The sequence below is a fragment of the Gopherus flavomarginatus genome, chromosome 8 (genome assembly GCF_025201925.1).
Source record: "Gopherus flavomarginatus isolate rGopFla2 chromosome 8, rGopFla2.mat.asm, whole genome shotgun sequence".
Taxonomy (NCBI): domain Eukaryota; kingdom Metazoa; phylum Chordata; order Testudines; family Testudinidae; genus Gopherus; species Gopherus flavomarginatus.
The window spans coordinates 114,963,518-114,985,451 of record NC_066624.1 but is presented as its reverse complement, the minus strand read 5'-3'; the positions used below and the strand labels follow the sequence as shown (position 1 = coordinate 114,985,451).

Below are 21,934 nucleotides of genomic sequence, written 5' to 3'. Positions count from 1 at the left end.
ATCTCCTACAAGTCTAGACCTCTGGGCTGATCCCCTGCAGCTTCACAGAAACAAATCATTGTTTTGGCTCCACATACTCTGACCACACTCCCTCTGCTCCTACTTGCCACTAGATGAGTTATTCCCAACCTATAATGCTTGCATAATATCATTAACAGACAGACAGACACAGAATAATTATGTACATTAGACCACAGACAAATGGTCCTATGGTAATGGCTCCATTTAAAGTTATCAGATGTAGGGAGGGATATGAAAATAGGAGTTCAGTAGATGAGGAGAACCCCTCATTTTAATGAGCTTGCTCAAAGGTCTATATTCTTTCTGGGCTACCACCTTCAGCACCTTCCCATCAAAGGAAGCCTCTGCAAAAAATAAGTAAGTCCTCTTTGTAAAGCTTAACAAAGGTGTTAGCTGTAGACCAAGAGGCTACTTTGCAAATTTCCAAAGTGGACGCACTTGTTCATTTCACCTACACTGCTAAGGATCTCATGGAGTGCATCTTGACCCCTTCCAGGACAGGAACCTCTGATGATTTGTCGGCTTCCAAAATACATAGTCTAAACCACATAGTGATGGAGGATTTGGTAACTCTCAGTCCATGGCACTTTGGGTGGAAGGACATGAATAAGGAACCCAGCCTTCTTGTAGATTCTTCATGCTTGAGGCAGATTTTCAATGCTCTTCTGACCACCAAGGTGTGCCATGCCTTTGGGTGTTATAGTTTTGGACAAAATGAAGGAAGCATAGCCTCTTGGGAAGTGTGGAAGGAAGGATTTACCTTACAAAGAATGGATTCTGGTGACCTGAGCACCACCCTGTCCTCCTGGAACATACATGAAGGCTCCCATATACACAAGACTGCCATCTCTGACACTCACCTGGTGGACATAACAGATACTAAAAGACAAATCTGAATGCAGTGGATCCCAAACTTTAACAACCTGTGAAGATCTTTCACTAAAATGTCAAGTCTCATGAACCCCCTCTTACAAATGAATATTTCCAGGGATTTTCTCCTTTACGTGAGTATAAATTATAAAAGCAGCGATCTTGAAAATATAAAATTTGTTTTTGTGACATGTTTATTACACACTATGTATTAATTATTATTTATCATTATAGTATTGTTATTGCATTATGAAAATGGCAATACTCTTCCAAGATCTCACTTTTGTAGCTTGCATCACTTTGAATAAGCCTGTTACAAGACAAGGCTCCTATGTTTCATCAAGGAGTATCAGATGTGAAACAGCATGAAGGTATTTAAAAAACCAACTCAAAGAGTTCCTCGTACACAAGCATTCAGGTCTTGAACTCCAGGCAAACAATACACGTTACAACAAAGCTTAAACTTGTTCTTCATAATAATTTTAAAAACAATACTAGCTGCCTATTTAATTTTAAAAACAGCAAAACAATACCCACCTCCCTTTCCATTTCTTATACGGAATCTTGAAGGTTAAGTCTCCTCAGTGTCCCATCCTGCTCAGGGTCCCTAGGGACAGCTCTGTCCACCATTAGGGAATTTTTCCCCGAAGAACCCCCTGTAACATTTCACAAACCCCAGTTTGGGAAACACTGTCTTAATGGATAAATAAAAAGCCAACATAGAAGTCAGGGCCCTCAAATCATCAGTAGATTCCATTTTGGAAAGAGTGACTGGACCTCTGGGATGGCTAATTAGACTGCTCAAAGTCTGGCTACCTGTGGATTATCTGCCAGGGAGCCCGAGGATCCTGTGAATAGTGCGCTACTAGAAGCAGACGTCTGATGCTCAATGATACTTGGCTGAAGGCTGGAGAAAATCCAGAATGGCTGGAATTCCAGGATGCCTGAGATATGCATGTATCAAAGGGGTAGCCGTTAATTAGCCATGTTAGTTTGGATCAGTAAAAGCAGCAAAGAATCCTGTGGCACCTTATAGACTAACAGAGGTTTTGGAGCATGAGCTTTCGTAGATGAATACCTACTTCGTCAGATGCATGCCACCAAGGAGTCGGCAAAATCATCCCTGCCATTTCTGCATGTGCAAAATGTACAAAATCAGGCCAATTGTATGTGCTCCCAAGCTTATGAATGGAAGTAGAGGTTTAAAAATACTATTTTCATAAATGTTCTTGCACATATCAAAGAGAAAATCTTTGATTATTAAAACAAATAAATTCATAAAACTTTACTTTCTTATCAATACCTATCCTATTTATGTTTACTCTGTAAGCTGACACACAGTATCTCCTTCAGGTTTCTTGCACTGGCAGAGAGCTATACTGCTGGGGTTAATAACACTGTAAAGGCTGTTGAAAGAAATTGGAAATGAAAAATTACCCAAATCCTGACAATGTCTTCGCTTTGGACTGAGTAAAAGCTTATTTTTACAAAAAGTAAATTTTCCAGTCTGTTCCTTTTTAAACGCAATTATCAGAATCATGTAGAAAGTGGCAGTAAGTCTATTAATTCTGATACACTTGTGACTAAGGAATTATTTTATAACACATTTTAAATATATGAGATATTAAGCATACAAAGAACACATACTTGGCACAGCCTATTCATTAACAACAAGATCTCCACTGATTTACGCTGACATTGACAAGAAAATTAAAAACATTTTAATAATTATTTTACAGATGTTTTGATCACTTACTACTATCTACATTTATGGAAACACACTAAATAAATTCTTCCTTCACCATGAGATGCTGTGCCAAGAACTAATGAACAGAAATGGGGTCCATCTATCAAGGAAGTGAAAGAGTATCTTCAGATACAGGCTGGTCAGCCTAGCGTGGCGGGCTTTAAACTAGGTTTAATGGGAGCAGGAAACAAAAACCCATAGTATGTTCAAAACATGCAGACCTCAGTGACGGGTAGGAATCTGGGGAGAACCTGGGTAATCACAGCAGGGACACAGGTGATACAGAAGGAAATATAGAGGGGAAATCTAATTAACATCTTAGTTGTCTGTATACTAATGTAAACAGGGAATAAATCGGAAGAACCAGAAATACTACTGAATAAACATAATTATGACGACTGGCATGACAACTGGCATGACAATTATGACAGATCTTGGTGGGATAATTCACATGACTGGACTATTGGTATAGAAGGGTACTGCTTGTTCAGGAAGAACAGGCAGGTAAAATGGGAGGTGGTGTTGCCTTGTATATCAAAGATGTATACACTTGCACTGAGGTTGAGACAGAAGTGGGAAGCAGACCTGTTGAAAGTCTATGCATACGGATAAAAGAGGTACAAAACAAGGATGATGTCATGGTAGGTGTCTACTATAGACCAGCAAACTCAGAAGAAGAGGTGAATGTGGCTTTTTTAAAACAACAGTCACTAGCAGCACTATCTAGCAGTATGGGTAAAGGGATGGCGCTCATGCCTCATGGCCATAGCCCCTCCCTGGCTATCAGAAGTGGCACCACCCCAAACCCCCTTGGTTCCTTTTCACGAAACACCCAGAGAAGATGGAGGCTGGGTATGAAATACACATCTGCTTCACATCTCAAAGAACCAGAATTACAGTAAGTAACTGTTTCTTCTTTGAGTAGATGTAGCCATGTATTCCACCTACATGATGCACAAGCAGTACTCTCTGGAGGCAGGGTTCCAAGTCCATCTAAACAAGGCTTCCGGACCGCCATATTGAAACTTGCATCCACCCTGGAAGATGCTGTGATGGCATAGTGCTTCATAAACATATGTATGGACAAGGCCATGCACTGCAAAAGGTCCTGGCATGCCTTGAAATCCTAAGGTACTGAAGAGGGGGAAGAGCCAGGCACTGCAGAATCATCTGTGGGGAAAATGAAGCCGTTAACTGTGCCAGAGCTGGATTCAGCTCCCAGGCTGATGGGCCTGGACGAGACAACTCTGGAGGATCTCTGAAGGGAAGACTCACTGCCACAGACCTAGTCAGTGATCTAGCCTTCAAGTAAAACAAGGAGTGGAACCATACTGTCTTTGGGGGTGAGAGTATGGGTTAGCCCAGAATCTCTGGTTGTAAAACCTGCCTTGTTTCTTTTAGTTTCCAGGTACTTAGATGCCCGGGAGTCCTTTAAGATGTGTAAGGACACATCTGTTTGGTCAGCAAACGAATTTTGGCCTCCAAAGGGTAAATATAGAGATGGATTGTGCTGCCATGTCTGCAGAGTCAAGAGAGGCCCAAAAGGCCGTCCTGGCGATGAGACCCCCCTCAGAGATGTTTATCTTATATTGTCCCTTTTTATTTCAATAAATTCTGACAGTTTCACAAACAGACTGTGTGTATTTTGCCAGTAGGGCCACATAATTGTCGTCTCTATCTTGGATGGCAGAGGAATACAACAGATCCCTTATATATGGTTCCTGCAAACCCAGTACAGTAGAACCCCAGAGTTAAGAAAACCTTGAGAATGAAGGTTGTTCATAACTCTGAACAAAACATTATCGCTGTTCTTTCAAAAGTTTACAGCTGAACATTGACTTACGGTAGCTTTGAAACTTTACTATGCAGAAGAAAAATGCTGCTTTGAACCATCTTAATTTAAATGAAACAAGTACAGAAACAGTTTCCTTACTTGCAATATCTTTTTTTTTTAAAGCTTTCCCTTTTTTTTTTTTTTTTTTTTTTTTTAAATAGAGTCCTTGTAGCACCTTAGAGACTAACAAATTTATTTGGGCATAAGCTTTCGTGGGCTAGAACCCACTTCATCAGATGCATGGAGTGGAAAATACAGGAGCAGGCATAAATATACGAAAAGATGTGAGTTACCTTACCAAATGAGAGGTTAATCTAACGAGACAATTCAATTGACAGCAGAATACCAAGGGAGGAAAAATTACTTTTGAAGTGGTAATGAGAGTGGCACAACCACTCCCAGTCTTTATTCAGGCTTTATCCGATGGTGTCCAGTTTGCAAATTAATTCCAGTTCTGTAGTTTAACGTTGGAGTCTGTTTTTGAAGTTTTTTTGTTGAAGAATTGCCACTTTTAGGTCTGCTATTGAGTGACCAGGGAAATTGAAGTGTTCTCCTCCTGATTTTTGAATGTTATGATTCCTGATGTCAGATTTCTGTCCATTTATTCTTTTGCATAGAGACTGTCCAGTTTGGCCAATGTACATGGCAGAGGGCCATTTTTGGTATATGATGGCATATCTCACATTGATAGATGTGCAGGTGAACGAGCCCGATAGTGTGTCTGATGTGATTAGTTCCTACGATGGTGTCCCTTGAATAGATATATGGACAGAGCTGACACCGGGGTTTGTTGCAGGGTTTGGTTCCCGTGTTGGTGTTTTTGTTGTGCTGGTGAGTATTTGCTTCAGATTGGGGGGGCTGTCTGTAAGCAAGGACTGGCCTGTCCCCCAAAGTCTGTGAGAGTGAGGGATCGTCCTTCAGGAGATGTTGTAGATCAGTGGTTCCCAACGCGGTGCCCGCGGGCGCCACACTCACATCCAGGCCCCCAGGAGAGCACCCACCAGCATTTTGGTAGGGATGCCTCTCGATGACACTGCTTGCCGTCAACAAGTAGTGTGATCGAGTGGCACCGCCACCGAAATTCGGCGGCATTTCGGCAGGTGCTCCACCACCACAGTGGTCCTTCAGCTGGTGCCTGCCTGCTGAAAAGGTTGGGGACCACTGTTGTAGATCCTTGATGAGGCAGGTGCTGGAGAGGTTTTAATTGGGGGCTGTAGGTGACAGCTAGTGGCATTCTATTATTTTCTTTGTTGGGCATGTCTTGTAGTAGGTGACTTCTGGGTACCCTTCTGGCTCTGTCCTCTGTTTCTTCACTTTATCAGTTGGGTATTGTAGTTTTTAGAATGCTTGACAGAGATCTTATAGGTGTTTGTCTCTGACTGAGGGATCGGAGCAAATGCAGTTGTATCTTAGATCTTGGCTATAGACAATGGATCATGTGATGTGGTCTGCATGAAAGCTGGAGGCATGTAGGTAAGTATAGCGGTCAATGGGTTTCTGGTATAGGATCGTGTTTATGTGACCATCACTTATTAGCACTGTAGTGTCTAGGAAGTGGACCTCTTGTGTGACTGGTCCAGGCTGAGGTTGATTGTGGGGTGGAAATTGTTGAAATCTTGGTGGAATTCCTCAAGGGCCTCCCTTCCCAAGGGTCCAGATGATGATGTCATCAATGTAGCGCAAGTAGAGGAGGGGCATTAGGAAACGAGAGCTGAGGAAGCGCTGTTCTAAGTCAGCCATAAAAATGTTGGCATACTCTGGGGCCATGCAGATAACCATAGCAGTCCTGCTGACTTCAAGGCATAAATTGTCTCCAAATATCAAATAGTTGTGAGTGAGGACAAAGTCACAAAGTTTTTAAAGTATTTTTTAAGTAGTTTATATTTAACACAGTACTGGTCTGTATTTGCCTTTTTTTTTTTTTCCCACTCCCATCTCTGCAGCTGCCTGATTGCATACTTCTAGTTCCAAATGAGGAGTGTGGTTAACTAGTCAGTTCGTAATTCTGGTATTCATAACTCTGAAGTTCTACTGTAGTAGGAAAAGGGATAATAGTTAAAGACAGACTTTAAAGATGAGAGGAGTTGGAAGATTTCAGCTTCTCTTGACATGCTAGCACAACACATTCCTTCCTGGTAACACCTTTTAAATGCTGGAAAGGCTTGTAAACTCAAAATTAACAGAATGATATTGACTCAGAAGTACAAACTAAAAGTTCTCTTTGCTTCAGGATATGGATGGAGAGATGATGTGAGTTCTGAGCTGTGCTGTAAAAAAAATTCTGAGAAAGGTAAAATCAGAAGGGCACATTTTCTAATAACAAACGTCTAGCAGAGTTCAGTTGATTTAATTTGTCTTTGAGCTTGGAATTTTTATCCCGCACATCCTTAGTCACCTTTGAGGAAATTCTTGTTAGTGTAATGGAAGATAGAGGAAGAGGGCATTAACCTTAAACTCAGTGGTTACTGTCTTCTAGGATTCTGCTTGACAGTCATCACTGTTCCTATTAACTGAAATATACAGGATGGCTTTGACATGCAAAACAGCAGTGGCTATAGTCATGGGAGATATATTAGATCTGCTTAATTAGATAAGGATTACTAGAACACAGGCCCAGCCTGAACCTAGCTTTCATGAAGTCTTAGCAATTAGCCAAGCTACATATGATAAGGACAACTGTTGCAGTATACTCTACAGAGAAATTAGAAATAGAAGACACAGAAATTCCTACCTCTTTCAGGGATTTCCAGGCATTGGGCTTCACATTGCAAGATACTGTCAATTCACCCGAGTTATTTCTTGAGGTTGAAGATATTGAATTAACAGGTGAGTCTGAGCCCACCTTACTTGACGGTTCAGGATCTTGGGCACAATGGAGACAAACAGGCCCCACAGAAGTAGAAATCCGCATGTGAAACATTTTCAGCCCCTTTTTTCCTTGATTTATCCTCATTCTGACTCATTTTGGAGAAAGTAATTTACTTCAGCTATGATGGAGCAGGTATGTGGGGTAATTTTGCAACTCTTGAGCAAGGCACAGCAAAACTTGTGAGAAAACAGGACCGAGAAAGTGAGACACAGATCCTTTGGATTTTGGTGAAGTTTGATCAGCGATTCCATCCACCTCTCCGTGTCGCAAGTGACTGATCATACTGATACAACATGCATGCCAACATCAGAACTATATGCATGCCAACATCAGAACTATATGCAAATATTTGAAAAAATTGAAACAGTTTTAACCCCATTAAAATATATTGAATTAAAAGCTTTTTGGAAGAACAGAGTGGAAAATTGGTCAAAATTTTTCCAGAAGTAGAGACAATTAACATTATGATTCAGACTGGTGTACCAGCAATCCCAAAACATATTGCTAAGAGGGCAACCTACATAAATTGCAAACATTAAATGGGTGTCAATTTTTTTTTTTATAATACTTAGCACTTAAATAGCACTTGAAAGCATTTTATAAACATGAAGCAAACCTAACACCACTCACATGAAGTATTGGGAACAGAAAAAGATTGGGCAAATGATGAATCCAATGTTTCAGAGTCAGAGCCCAAAATTTTAAATAACTCAAGAATTCTTAGCTCCCAGTGCTGTGCTCAGACTTCACCTAATGCACTCCTTTCCACCATGCAGTAAATTTTACCCCCATTTTTACAGTGCACGTTTGTGGGAAATAATATCACACTGCCAGAAAATTAACGCCATTTAAATGCAACACTCCACACCAAAAAATTAAGATTCTCACAACTGGGAACAACCTACATTAAAGACCTAATTGATTTTGAACTTCAGAGACGGCTTGGTAAGGGGGGAAAAGGCTCATTAGGCAAATATTAATGTTATTTCCTTTTTATCTATTCATTACAAAAACAGGTTTTAGAATATATATATTTACAATTTTAATTTAGAAATAGGCAGCAGTCTTTATTAGAAAAACCTGACAAATACACTAGCGATTCGATAATCAGTGCTACCTTTGTCCAACTACTTCCCCTTCTCCCTATTGCTGTCTGTTGAAACCCAATTGGTACATCTAGATTGAAAGGTCTTCAGATCAGCGAGTAGGACTATGTTATCTTGCATTTATACAAAGCCTAGCACAAAGGGCCCTGATCTCAGCTAGGAGCCTTTAGGCACTGCCAAAGCACACAATCAACTCAGGCACATTCCTATGCTTATGTTACACCTGTACATAGCACAGAAATAGTCCCTCCTATGCCTGTTTTTCTTCAAGTGCATGTAGCTGTAAAGGGACAGCTTAAATATTGTATCTGTCTGGAAATATTGTATCTACTATTGTTACAAGTAACACCTACAAGTACCAGAACAGAGATTTGAGAAAATGTTTTTCCAGTTTGTTCTATCCATTTTACAGCATTTTTATATTGTTATTTTCACTGTTTCTCCTGTGTGGTCAGCTAGATAAATCTATTTAGATATTTCATATGCCAACAGAGAAAAACGAAAATATTTTAAAAACTAATAAATAATTCAAAAACTTAAAATCACAAAGTTGGCAGGTGTAGTACCTTAAACTCCTTTTAACTCATTTTTAAAGTAATGGAAACTGACAAAATTTCCAGCTTTAATGTATCTGTTAAGGTTAATAAATGTATAAGAACACAGGACCTGCCATACGGGATCAGACCCAAGATCCACCAAGTCCAATGTCTTGTCTCCGACAGTGTCCAATAGGGAGATGTGTGCTATAATCTACTTTCCAGATTAGGTCTCATCCTGGTCCCTAATGTTAGGCCTGGTCTACAAGATGCGTTTAAACCGATTTTAGGAGCATTAAACCGATTTAATGCTGTACCCGTCCACACAACGAGGCCTTTTATATCGATATAAAGGGCTCTTTAAATCAGTTTCTGTACTCCTCCCCAACGAGAGGAGTAGCGCTAACATCGGTATTACCATATCGGATTAGGGTTAGTGTGGCCGCAAAATCGACGGTATTGGCCTCCGGGCGGTACCCCACAGTCCACCATTGTGACTGCTCTGGATAGCAATCCGAACTTGGATGCAGGGCCAGGTAGACAGGAAAAGCCCCACAAACTTTTGAATTTCTTTTCCTGTTTGCCCAGCGTGGACCTCTGATCAGCACGGGTGGAGATGCAGTACCAAATCCAAATAGAGCTCCAGCGTGGACCATATGGGAGATACTGGATCTGATCGCTGTATGGGGAGACAAATCTGTTCTATCAGAGCTCCGTTACAGAAGACGAAATGCCAAAGCATTTGAAAAAAATCTCCAGGCTATGATACAGAGTTCACAGCACAGTGCTGCGTGACAAGCATAACGGAAAGCCAAGAATCAAATGGACGCTCCTGGAGGGAGGGAGGGGGTATGGAGGACTCCAGCTATCCCACAGTCCCCAGCAGTCTCCGAAAAGCATTTGCATTCTTGGCTGAGCTCCCAATGCCTATAGGGTCAAACACATTGTCCGGGGTGGTTCAGGGTATAGCTCGTCAATTCACCTGCTCCTCCCCCACCCCCAAAGAAAAGGGAAAAAAATCGTTTCTTGACTTTTTTCAGTGTCACCCTTTGTCTGCTGAATGCTGCTAATAGACGTGACGCTGCAGCAGTGAAGAGCAGTACCCACTCCCCTCCTCTCCCCTCCCCGGTGGCAGACGGTACAATATGACTGCTATCCGTCGTCATCATCAGCCCGTGAGTGCTCCTGGCTGGCCTCAGGTGAGGCTGGCCAGGGGAGCCTGGGTAAAAATAGGAATGATTCTCAATCATTCCCAGTAGATGGTACAGAACAGCTGGTAACCATCTTCATCACAGCAACTGGGGGCTGAGCTCCATCAGTCCCCTCCCTTTCACGTGCAAAGAAAAGATTCTGTACTGCCTGGACTATCAGAGCAGCGGGATGCTGGGCTCCTCTCCCCTGCACCGCTTAATGTCCTGCCTGGACTAACAGCAGTTGGAGGCTGCCTCCTCCTCCTTTTATCTCACTAACAAGTCACTGTTTCTTATTCCTGCATTCTTTATTACTTCATCACACAAACGGGGGGACACTGCAATGGTAGCCCAGGAGGGTTGGGGGAGCAGGGAAGCAACGGGTACGGTTGTTGCAGGGGCACCCCCTAGAATGGCATGTAGTTCATCATTTCTGCGGGATCTGACACGAAGCAGCTGTGCTCTCTGGCTCTCTAGTACACTTGCCCCATATTCTAGGCAGGACTGACTCTATTTTTAGATATAACATAAGGGAGGGAATGACCCGGGGAGTCATTCTCATTTTTGTCTTTGCGCTCCCGGCTGACCTCAGCCGGGGGCATCCATAACAGCAACAGACAGTACAGAATGACAGATAACCGTTATCTCATTGCCAATTTACTATGGCACAGCAGACGGTACAGAACGACTGATAACCGTCTCTGCCATCATGCAAAGGCAAATGAATGCTGCTGTATAGCGCTGCAGTATCGCCTCTGTCAGCGGCATCCAGAACACATACGGTGACAGTGACAAAAGGCAAAAAAAGCTCCATGGTTGCCATGCTATGGCATCTGCCAGGGCAATCCAGGGAAAAAGGGCGCGAAATGATTGTCTGCCGTTGCTTTCCCGGAGGAAGGAATGACTGACGACATTTACCCAGAACCACTCGCGACAATGATTTTTGCCCCATCAGCCACTGGGATCTCAACCCACTATTCCAAGGGGCAGAGAAGACTGCGGGAACTATGGTATAGCTACGGAATACCTACCCACAGCGCAACACTCCAGAAATCGATGCTAGCCTCGGACTATGGACGCACACCACCGAATTAATGTGCTTAGTGTGGCCGCGTACACTTGACTTTATACAATCTGTTTTACAAAACTGGTTTATGTAAAATCGGAATAATCCCGTAGTGCAGACGTACCCTTAGAGATTTACTTTCACCTTGAAGCATGAGGTTTTAATATGCCTTCCAAAATTTTTGTTTTAATTAACTTTAACAACTCTGGGTATGAAGGCTATCCATATACATGTCCAATCCCTTTTTCAAGGGGCCTTGACCTCCTGTAGCAAGTTCCACAATCTAATAACGCATTTTGTATAAAAGTACCTCTTTTTATTGGTTGTGAACTTCCAACCTTTTAATTGCATTGAATGCCCCCTTGTTCTTATAGACTCATAGACTCATAGGTCAGAAGGGACCAATCTGATCATCTAGTCTGACCTCCTGCACAAGGCAGGCCACAGAACCCCACCCATCCAATTTTATACAACCCCTATCCCAGGACCGAGTTATTGAAATCCTCAAAAATGGTTTGAAGACCTCAAGCTGCAGAGACACCACCAGCAAGCGACCCGTGCCCCACGCTGCAGGGGAAGGCGAAAAACCTCCAGGGCACCTGCCAATCCGCCCTGGAGGAAAATTCCTTCCCGACCCCAAATATGGCGATCAGCTAAACCCTGAGCATGTGGGCAAGAGTCACCAGCCAGCACCCAAGAAGGAGTTCTCCGCAGCAACTCAGTACCCCTCGCATGCAACATCTCCCCGCAGACCATTGAGCAGACCTGTCTGGTGGTAATTCAAGATCAATTGCCCAAATTGACGATCCTATCATAACATCCCCTCCATATACTTATCAAGCTTTGTCTTAAAGCCAGGAAAGTCTTTTGCCCCTACTACTTCCCTCGGAAGGCTATTCCAGAACTTCACTCCCCTAATGGTCAGAAACCTTCGTCTAATTTCAAGTCTAAACTTCCTAATATCCAGTTTATACCCATTCGTCCTCGTGGCTACATTAGTACTAAACTTAAATAATTCCTCTCCCTCCCTAACGTTAACCCCCTTGATATATTTATATAGGGCGAGCATATCCCCCCTCAGCCTTCTTTTGGCCAGGCTAAACAAGCCAAGCTCTTTGAGTCTCCTTTCATAAGGCAGTTTTTCCATTCCTCGGATCATCCTCGTAGCCCGTCTCTGAACCTGTTCCAGTTTGAATTCATCCTTCTTGAACATGGGACACCAGAACTGCACACAGTATTCCAGATGGGGTCTCACCAACGCCGTATACAACGGTACTAACACCTCCTTATCCTTGCAGGAAATACCCCGCCTGATGCATCCCAAAATCGCATTTGCTTTTTTAACAGCCGTATCACATTGGCGACTCATAGTCATCCTGCTATCAACCAGTACCCCAAGGTCCTTCTCTTCCTCCGTCGCTTCCAACTGATGCGCCCCCAACGTATATCCAAAATTCTTATTATTAATTCCTAAATGCATGACCTTGCACTTTTCACTATTGTATTTCATCCTATTTCTATTACTCCAGTTTACAAGGTGGTTCAGATCTTCTTGAATAGTATCCCTGTCCTTCTCCGTGTTAGCAATACCCCTCAGCTTCGTGTCATCATAAGATAGGTAGAATAGAAGTTCTCAAGTCTATATTCTCAATGCTATTCATTATTTTATATACTTTTATCATGTCCCTTCCTATTTGTCACCTTTCTAATGTAAACAATCCCAATCTTTTTATTCTCTCTACATGAGAGTTTTTCATTCCCTTAAATATCTTCTTGTCTTTCTCTGAATTCTCCAAGTTCTGTAATATGTATATCTAAATCTATATTCTTAAGAATAGACAAGATGGAACACACTGCTTTAGGAATTTTAACTTTTGCAATTCTCAACTATTTTAAAAAATAGTTGTCTGTTCTAATAATGCTAACATTTAAATAGCGCCTATAAAAACCTGTGTTTTGCTCTCTGATAATGAACAGTATCAGAAATGTATACAGTTCCACTGTATTGGATTTGCCGTGAACTTGTATTTTTCAAACTATATTCAGTTAGCAAAGAAAGAGTCCCCATAAGCTGAAGCTTTCATTAACTTCCGAAAAGGAAAAGTTCCAACGAGGATGCATGTGCTGACACCCAAAATGTGGCAGGAAACCCTATGAAAAGCTCTGAAGTGTTTTAATTTAATCTTCTGGGCTACCTAAGTAGTTTATACACACAGGATTTGTGTATTTCACTTCAAGGATTCATTTTTTTACACAAGGTGAAACGGTACTTTTGAAATGGGTGAAATCTTTGAAATACACTTACATGGCTCCATAAAGATTAAAAGCAGGAAAAAGAACTGTATCTGGAGAACTAAATACTTAATAGAAACACGAAACCTAACCAAATATTTAAATGAAAACACTTATTGAATCAATGTTTGTCCTAAAAGATGAGGTAATACAGAACTGTAGGACTGGAAGAGACCTTGAGAGGTCATCTAGTCTAGTCCCCTGCACTCATGGCAGGACTAAGTATTATCTAGACCATTCCTGACAGGTGTTTGTCTACTCTACCCTTAAAAATCTCCAGTGATGGAGATTCCACAACCTCCCTAGGCAATTTATTCCAGCGCTTAACCACCTTGACAGTTAGGAAGTTTTTCCTAATGTCCAACCTAAACCTCCCTTGCTGCAATTTAAGCTCATTGCTTCTTCTCCTATCCAGAGAGAAAAACAATTTTTCGCCCTCCTCCTTCTAATAATCCTTTACGTACTTGAAAATGGTTATGTACCCGCTCAGTTTTCTCCTTTCCAGACTAAACAAACCCAATTTTTTCAGTCTTTCCCCAAAGATCATGTTTTCTATATCTTTAATCATTGTTGTCACTCTTCTCCGGACTTTCTCCAATTTGTCCACATCCTTCCTGAAATGTGGTGCCCAGAACCGGACACAATACTCCAGCTGAGGACTAATCAGGGCAGAGTAGAGCAGAAGAATTACTTCTCGTGTCTTGCTTACAACATTCCTGCTAATACACCCCAGAATGATGGTCGCTTTTCTTGCAACAGCGTTGCACTGTTGACTCATATTTAGCTTGTGGTCCACTATGACCACCAGATCCCTTTCCTTAGTACTCCTTTCTAGGCAGTCATTTTCCCCATTTTGTATGTGTGCAACTGACTGTTCCTTCCTAAATGGAGTACTTTGCATCTGTACTTATTGAATTTCATCCTATTTACTTCAGACTATTTCTCCAGTTTATCCAGATCACTGTACTCTCTATGCCATTATCTAAATCACTGATGAAGATATTTAACAGAACTGGACCCAGAACTGATCCCTGTGGGACTCCATCATTAGGCCCTTCCAGCAGGACTATGAATTACTGATAACTACCCTCTGGGAATGGTTTTCCAACCAGTTTTGCACCCACCCTATAGTAGCTCCATTTAGGTTGCATTTCCCTAGTTTGTTTATGAGAAGGTCATGTGAGATACTTAAGTCAAGATCTACCACGTCTACTGCTTCCCCCATCCATGAGGCTTGTTACCCTGTCAAAGAAAGCTATCAGGTGGGTTTGACACGATTTGTTCTTGACAAATCCATGCTGACTATTATTTATCACCTTATTTTCTTCTAGATGTTTGAAAATTGATTGCTTAATTATTTGCTCCATTATCTTTCCGGGTACAGAAGTTAAGAGGACTGATCTGAAATTCCCTGGATTGTCCTTATTGCCCTTTTTATAGATTGCACTATATTCGCCCTTTTCCAGTCTATACATCACCCTGATGAAAATTTAGCAAATGGACTAAAAGCCTTTACAGATCATTCATTGCACTTTTTCCACACTGTGAAAATTACTTAGTGTGCACAGTGGGTGCAGCCAAACTGGTGCTGAACATGGTTTAGTGGCAAATGAGGCCAGAAAAACTGATTTCTGAATCAGTAAGGAACAGGTGTCCAGCTGAAGATAAGCTGCAGTCAGTGACGGGCATAAGTGAGTGAGCCCCAGTACAGCTTGACCCATGGTCAACAACACATATTTTCTATAGCATAGACAAGACTTTTGAGAAGGTAGAAATTGTATTTGACAATTTGGGGACAATTTTTTATGTCGATATATGGTGCATTAGAGAGAAGGGAACTAACTTCTGACCTTAGGGGAAGTGGAATCACAAATGAACAACATCTAAGCACCTGATCAAATGCATGGAAGTACTAAATCACCTTCAAAAAAGTGCGTAAGGAAGATGGCTATCATCAGTATAGGAACACGAGCCTTGTTTTCATTGGAAAATTTCACTATTGCATCTTGAACTGGGGTGAGTGAACCAGCTAAAAGTTGCAAAAGGGCAGTGCAACCACACACTGAATCCTGATTTGAGTGCAGCATAATGCACTACACCCACACACAGAATCCCTCTTGCTAGTACAGCACAACCTATGAATTACTGCACCTATCACTGTTCCAGGCACGGCTCTCTAGACCTTCCTGGGCCAGGGGCAAAATGTCTACAGAACCTAATTCCTACATGCACCTGTTTTCACCATTAGTTTGTACACGGTCTGTCCTGCATGTGGTATACACATGGATGAGGAGCAGTGAATTTACAGCTTCTACACTGCTGGTTATTTGGGGGGTTCTGAACCCTGTAAGGCTGGAACATCAGGACAGAAGCACAACTACATTGGTGAGGCTGTCATCTTGGAAATTAAGAGACAAACTTGAAAATAGTGTATAGTACACAGATTATTACACAAAACAGCAAAAACTGAAAAGAGACTCTAAGATGGGAAAACTGCAATTTTTAAACATCTGTCACCCTGATGTCTGAACAGTGGATTTTTGGGATTGGGATGAGAGGTGGAAAATGACAGTAAGTGAATCTCTCACATATTAAAACTTCCAACAGCAACCCATTTGTTTGTCAGACTAGAAAAAAAGGAGTGTGCCATTGTAATAGTCTTAAGAAGAAGGGAGGTATGCCGAACTTCATAAGGGTGTTATAATTACAACAGTTCACTTCTGAACATGGTCAATAGGCCTTTCCAACCATTTATAATTTTATACTATCAAATTTTCCCCCTCAACCCTGCCACAGACATACTCCAAAAATGAGATCTATTTACATGACAAGTTTCAAATGTTTGACAGAGAAAACATGGAAGTTTTTGTAGATTTCTGTAATTTTTAGCAAAATCCAAGCATGGAAACAAAGGAAAGGATTAAAGGAAGGAGTGTCCATGTGAGGGGTGGAGTGGAGGTTAACTATATGTACTGCAATCCAGTTATAGTGTTTGTCAGCATGTGGAAATGTCACAGTAAGCTGATCTGAGTTATTCTTGTTCTTTCCTGTCACCAAATAGAGAGATGCAAAATTAAGTAAATATAAAATATATTTCTAGTATTACCAGACTGAGCAGTATTTTTTGATGGATAACTTATCACTGCATTTATTTTCAGCACTAATTAATACTGTTTACTTTCTTTCTAAGTATTTTCGAGGACTTAGAATGCTTTTATGCCTACTAAAAGAAGTACTGTAACTGTTCTGTAATAGCCTATAATGGGAACTCTATAAAGTTTCTCTTCTATTATCTCTCATTAATTTATAATGATACAAAATTGAAAGTGAAATCTGATCTGTTCATGAAAGACACTGTTTATTCTAAATAAGTCAAAATAAAAATAGCAGCTAACAACAGCTAGGATATTGTTTACACCTTTGAAACGGTTATGGATTTGCCATAGAGGTAACAATTCCAAGAGCATACATTTGTAAATATATCTCAATATTTATATTTCTACATGTTTTCATAGTATCCCATGTTAAATAACAAGCTAAGGAAGTTGGTCTTTTAGAGAGTAAGAAATGAGTTAAAGTAAAAGTCGAATCCAGCTCATCAATAAACAAAAAGAAGCTAAACTAAATTTTAATACAGAATTTTTGAAATCTCCATATTTCCACGGTGCTCAACATTGCATTAAATATACTCCTTTTCCAAAAATTCAAACAAGTTTCATAAACTTTTCCGTTCAAGTCCCTTTCCTTCTGACCTCTCCAAAAAGCCCACACAACCCAAACCTGTCATCCTACATTCTCTTTAGCTGCGATTCAATGTGGAATCACTCTCTTACATAAACTTGGCACTGGGAACATTTTAAAAACAGTTACACAGAAATGTTACTTTGTAACAAAGTGCATGCTTTTATATGCAAAACCTAATAATTATAATACTAATGTATATTCCACACATCAAAGAACTGTCCTTCTATACACACTTTAATCTCATTTGTAGATTGCTTGTGCAGGATTAAGCATACAAGTATAACGCAGTAGTTCTGCTATATAATGAATATTTGTAATCTGTTTAAATCCCTGCAATGCATATGTTTAACTGACAATATTCATCCTGCTCATTTGAATTGTCATCTTGCAATTATGTTAATATTTGACAATACTTTTTCTTTTTAAACTGGACATTGAATTAAACCCTAGCATACTAGCTAGATTTTTCAATGTCACTCATTTAATTTTATATTTCAATGGTTTCCGTTTCAAGTGACACTATTTAAAAAAATACCCTATAATTTTTTATATAATGTTAAATCAATTTAAGTCCATTTTCATGCATTAATCCTAAAACATACTATGTAAAGCTTTACTTAAAAGATTTAGAAATGAAAAATAGATACACAAACATTACTTAAAGATTACATAGAGCATGTACATATTACAGTCTGCTATTTCTGAATTATTAGTAATCACAGAATGCACATACAAAATTATTTCAACAAGTGATACATTACCTGGGTGGAGCTGGCAGCTACTGAAATGCAGTCAATCAAACTGTGTCCCCCAGTGAAAAATGCTAGTATCTGCTGCCAACGAGAAGGCTCTGGCTCAGCTCGTAGCTCATCTATCGAGCCCTTTTTTGCCCACTGCTTCTGCTTTGGGCCTACAAAGCTATGGCTGGAGACAGTGTTGCTGCCTCGATTGACACGAGAATACAAGAGCGTGTTGTTTCCGAAAATGTAATTCATCTCTGCAGCTCTGCAGGTGGTTGCCAGGCAATCTTACTTCCCTACCGACTGCTCAGTCATGAATGATCAGTAAAAACTGCAGCTAGAATTACAGCAGCATCATTTGTAAATCATGGAAACAATCTCTAATAACTGAGGCTCATTTTTTTCTCCAAGTTGTATCTATTAGCATGTATATCTTCTATAGTTGTTACTCATCTGAGAATGTACTCATTGTTGCAATCAAAAATCAATCAAACTTGATTTTCTTTTGCACTATTATCCCTTCCAAGGTCTGGAAGGATCAAAAGCTGTTGTTCTTTTGTTAGCCAATAACTAGACAAACCAAAATCCAGGAAGTGAGTCGATTAGCAGGTACAGTTGGATTCTATAAGCACTGGACAATGAAGACCCTCTGTGGCTGCCTGAAAAAATGCACTGGGTGGGGAAAGCCTGGATCACAAAATTACCAAGTTTCAATCAGTGGCAGCAGTAAAATCCAATTGTATCTTGTCACTGCTTAAATTATAAACATGAACTGAACAAAAACAGAGAACATGCAAGTAACTGCACTTTTTCACAAACTACATTAGTAAAATGTTTTTAACTGAACAACTAAAATAAGCTTATGGCATACTTACCCAAGACAACATTCCAGGAAAATGCTTACATTACCACTGATTTTCTTTTCTAGGTAAGCAAATATTTTGCTTTAAAAACAAGGACATAAAGAGGATGAGGAGAGGAGGATATCCATCTTTAATGCAGCACAATCACTTCACTCTACATATTTATATTTAACCTATTTACAGTGCTTTTGGGAATCAAGATTAAAAGCAGGAAACCATTAATTAGCAAAATTAACACTGCATTGCATTTTACAACTGATAATACACTAAGGTTCTAATCCATATCAACAACATCATGTACAGTTATTTTCAAATTTGTTTCAATGAGAACTAATTCCATATTATTTTATGGAATAAATATCTAACTAACTTATGTATTTCAAATCTATTTTAATTTTAATGTATTTCTTCTCCTAGACCTTTTCTTCAAAACAGGTATTTTTAAAAACTCTCCTCTGAAATTCATTTGAAGGCTTAGCTGCTTCTTAATAAAATGAGACTCAGATGCACTATTGCTACTGGGATTTATGCTTTACTTGCTCTACTTATCTTCATGGACAGAAAGAAAAGCCTCACATAATAAACCTCTAAAAGGTCATTTGGAATAAAAATTAACTTTAAGAATTTACACTTCAGATTTTTATAACCAGCCATTCATAAAAGATACAGTACACCTCCTCTAATAGTGAGACTGAAATGGATAATAAGGGAATGGAACTAAAATATGAAAGGTCTTAACTTAAGCCTGTCTTATTTATTTAATTGGGGATGACTGCAGAAAAGTCTACAGTACGTTTCTATAAAAGGTTATTTATAATGATATACAGTCCAGTATGAAAATTAAATTTAAAAAAATAAAATAAAAGATCTGAAACCACAACCTCTTTACAAACAGTAGATGAATCACCACAACACATACTTACTTACAAGGCTACTACACATTAAGAAGCTCAACTATACTGATACTAACTTTGGAGTACAGCTGCCCCTCCAATGTACAGAGTATGTTGATGTATATTTTGACAAATCAAATTCCTCTATCAACTGTTTTTTAAGATATGCACTTTTGCATAATGTATCCTAATGTAAAATCAAGATCTCAAAGTTTACAATCACATTACTATCAAGAAATAGGCCATATGTTTATTCAAAAAAATGTGGTAACAAAACATTCAACGTACAATCTATTTCTAGTCCAATGGTCATCTTGTTGATAACTATATTACCACCTGCAGCATTAATATTGCTACCACTCAATATAATCATAGAATCATAGAATCATAGAGTATCAGGGTTGGAAGGGACCTCAGGAGGTCATCTAGTCCAACCCCCTGCTCAAAGCAGGACCAATTCCCAACTAAATCATCCAAGCCAGGACTTTGTCAAGCCTGACCCTAAAAACCTGAGTCACATGAGAGGACTTCATGCTTGTAAAATCAAATTCTCTTTTTAAGAGAGCTATTTACAGCGTGCATTCTGGCCATGTGCACACAGACTGACTTCCTCGTACTTCCATCAAACTCTTCCCTCCTGCAACCTGTGTTCCTCTGTCCAAGTTCCATGCAGGTGGCTACTGACCAGGGCTCCGTTGTGCTAGGTGCTGTACAAACATAACAAAAAAGATGGGCCCATCCCCAAAGAGCTGACAATCTAATCTAATATGTCTAACCTGTTTTGATCAAATGGATATTTTGATCAAAAGCAGCCTGGAGTAAGCAGGTGTGGCTCTCATGGAAGCCTCCACTAGCACCAGTGGCTTCTCTGTCTACACAGTGTACACCTTCTCCTCCAACTCTAGTTCAGTGGAGATATTCCATAAATGATGGTGTAAACTGGCCAGAAAGTGGGAGTTAATGGGTATAGGTGGCTAATGATTGTAGCTCTCTCAATTCCAAATGATTGCAGCTTACAGGCCAAGGGGTGGAGTGTGCCATATCCCATTCAAACTATTTCACATGCAATAAAAGCCAAACTGGAAAAAGAACTAGAAACTAAGGTAGGAAAAGCCACATTAGAAATATTTCCACCAAAGATAATATTGATAAAAATACAAAAGGCTTATTCATTTAAATGGTTAAAAAATTAGAGCTAACTTGCCCACCTCCAACACCATGAATGTTCATAAACCAGCACATGTTCCAAAATGCAGAGGTAGCACTGAGAAACAAGATACCAGCATGACATTTAAATGACCATACTTCTACAACACTGTTTCTTTTAAGATGATATTGTATCTGTATAAGACCAAACTTTCAGCTTTTTTCCTGCGGAATATTTTGATCAAATATTACTTTTCCAGTGCAAAAACTAAAGAATGAATTAATCTGATTATACTGGTAGGAGAAGGAGGAACCAGCAACTTTAACAAAAATAACAAATTTAACAAGTTAAATATAGTAACCTTGACATGATAGATACAATTTATCATAAGGTTGCAGGTCAACAGCCCTAGAAACATGAAAAAAATATTTTGGAACAAGGTCTAGCTTCCCCATAATTTTAAATATTGAAAATTAAAAGAATTGATTTAAATATCAATTATGAAAGCTACAGACTTCACACACTATGCATTCCTAATTCATATCAACTTTAATAGACATCAGATAATAAATAGTTTTATATAAATGCAGAATTTTTAACAAGTGCTGGAAAAAAAATTATTTTAATAGGATTCTGTGACAAGCTTTTAAAAAACCACCACAGCATCTGAAGTTTGAAGACTTGTTCAGAAGGTTACAAAGACTGCAGTCATTACCCATCTGAAGTCACTGACATTAAATTAGCTACATAAACAATGAGGAGTACTTGTGGACTCCTTTGTTAGAGACTAACAAATGTATTTGGGCATAAGCTTTCGTGGGCTAAGACCCACTTCATCAGATGCATAGAGTGTAAAATACAATAGGCAGATATAAATACACAGTACATGAAAAGATGGGAGTTGCCTTACCAAGTGTGGGGTCAGTGCTAATGAGACAATTCCATTAAGGTGGAAGTGGGCTATTCTCAACAGTAGAATACCAAGGGAGATAAAAATGTGAAATGGGCCACCTTGA

The 21,934-nt window shown here is 39.8% G+C and overlaps 1 protein-coding gene across 29 annotated transcripts in view; it reads right to left on the bottom strand.

The window, feature by feature from the left end:
* The window catches only part of DLG1 (discs large MAGUK scaffold protein 1), a 443,566-nt gene that overhangs the window by 253,985 nt on the left and 167,647 nt on the right, over positions 1-21,934 (bottom strand). For 4 of the 29 annotated variants that reach the window (XM_050963900.1, XM_050963902.1, XM_050963903.1 and 1 more), the window contains exon 1: positions 18,037-18,285. The exons of the other annotated variants lie outside the window; for them this stretch is intronic. In XM_050963900.1, the coding sequence (XP_050819857.1) occupies positions 18,037-18,270 (234 nt within the window). In that variant the 5' untranslated portion in view covers positions 18,271-18,285. Of the gene's footprint in view, positions 1-18,036; positions 18,286-21,934 lie in introns of those variants that run through there. 29 annotated transcript variants of the gene reach the window in all.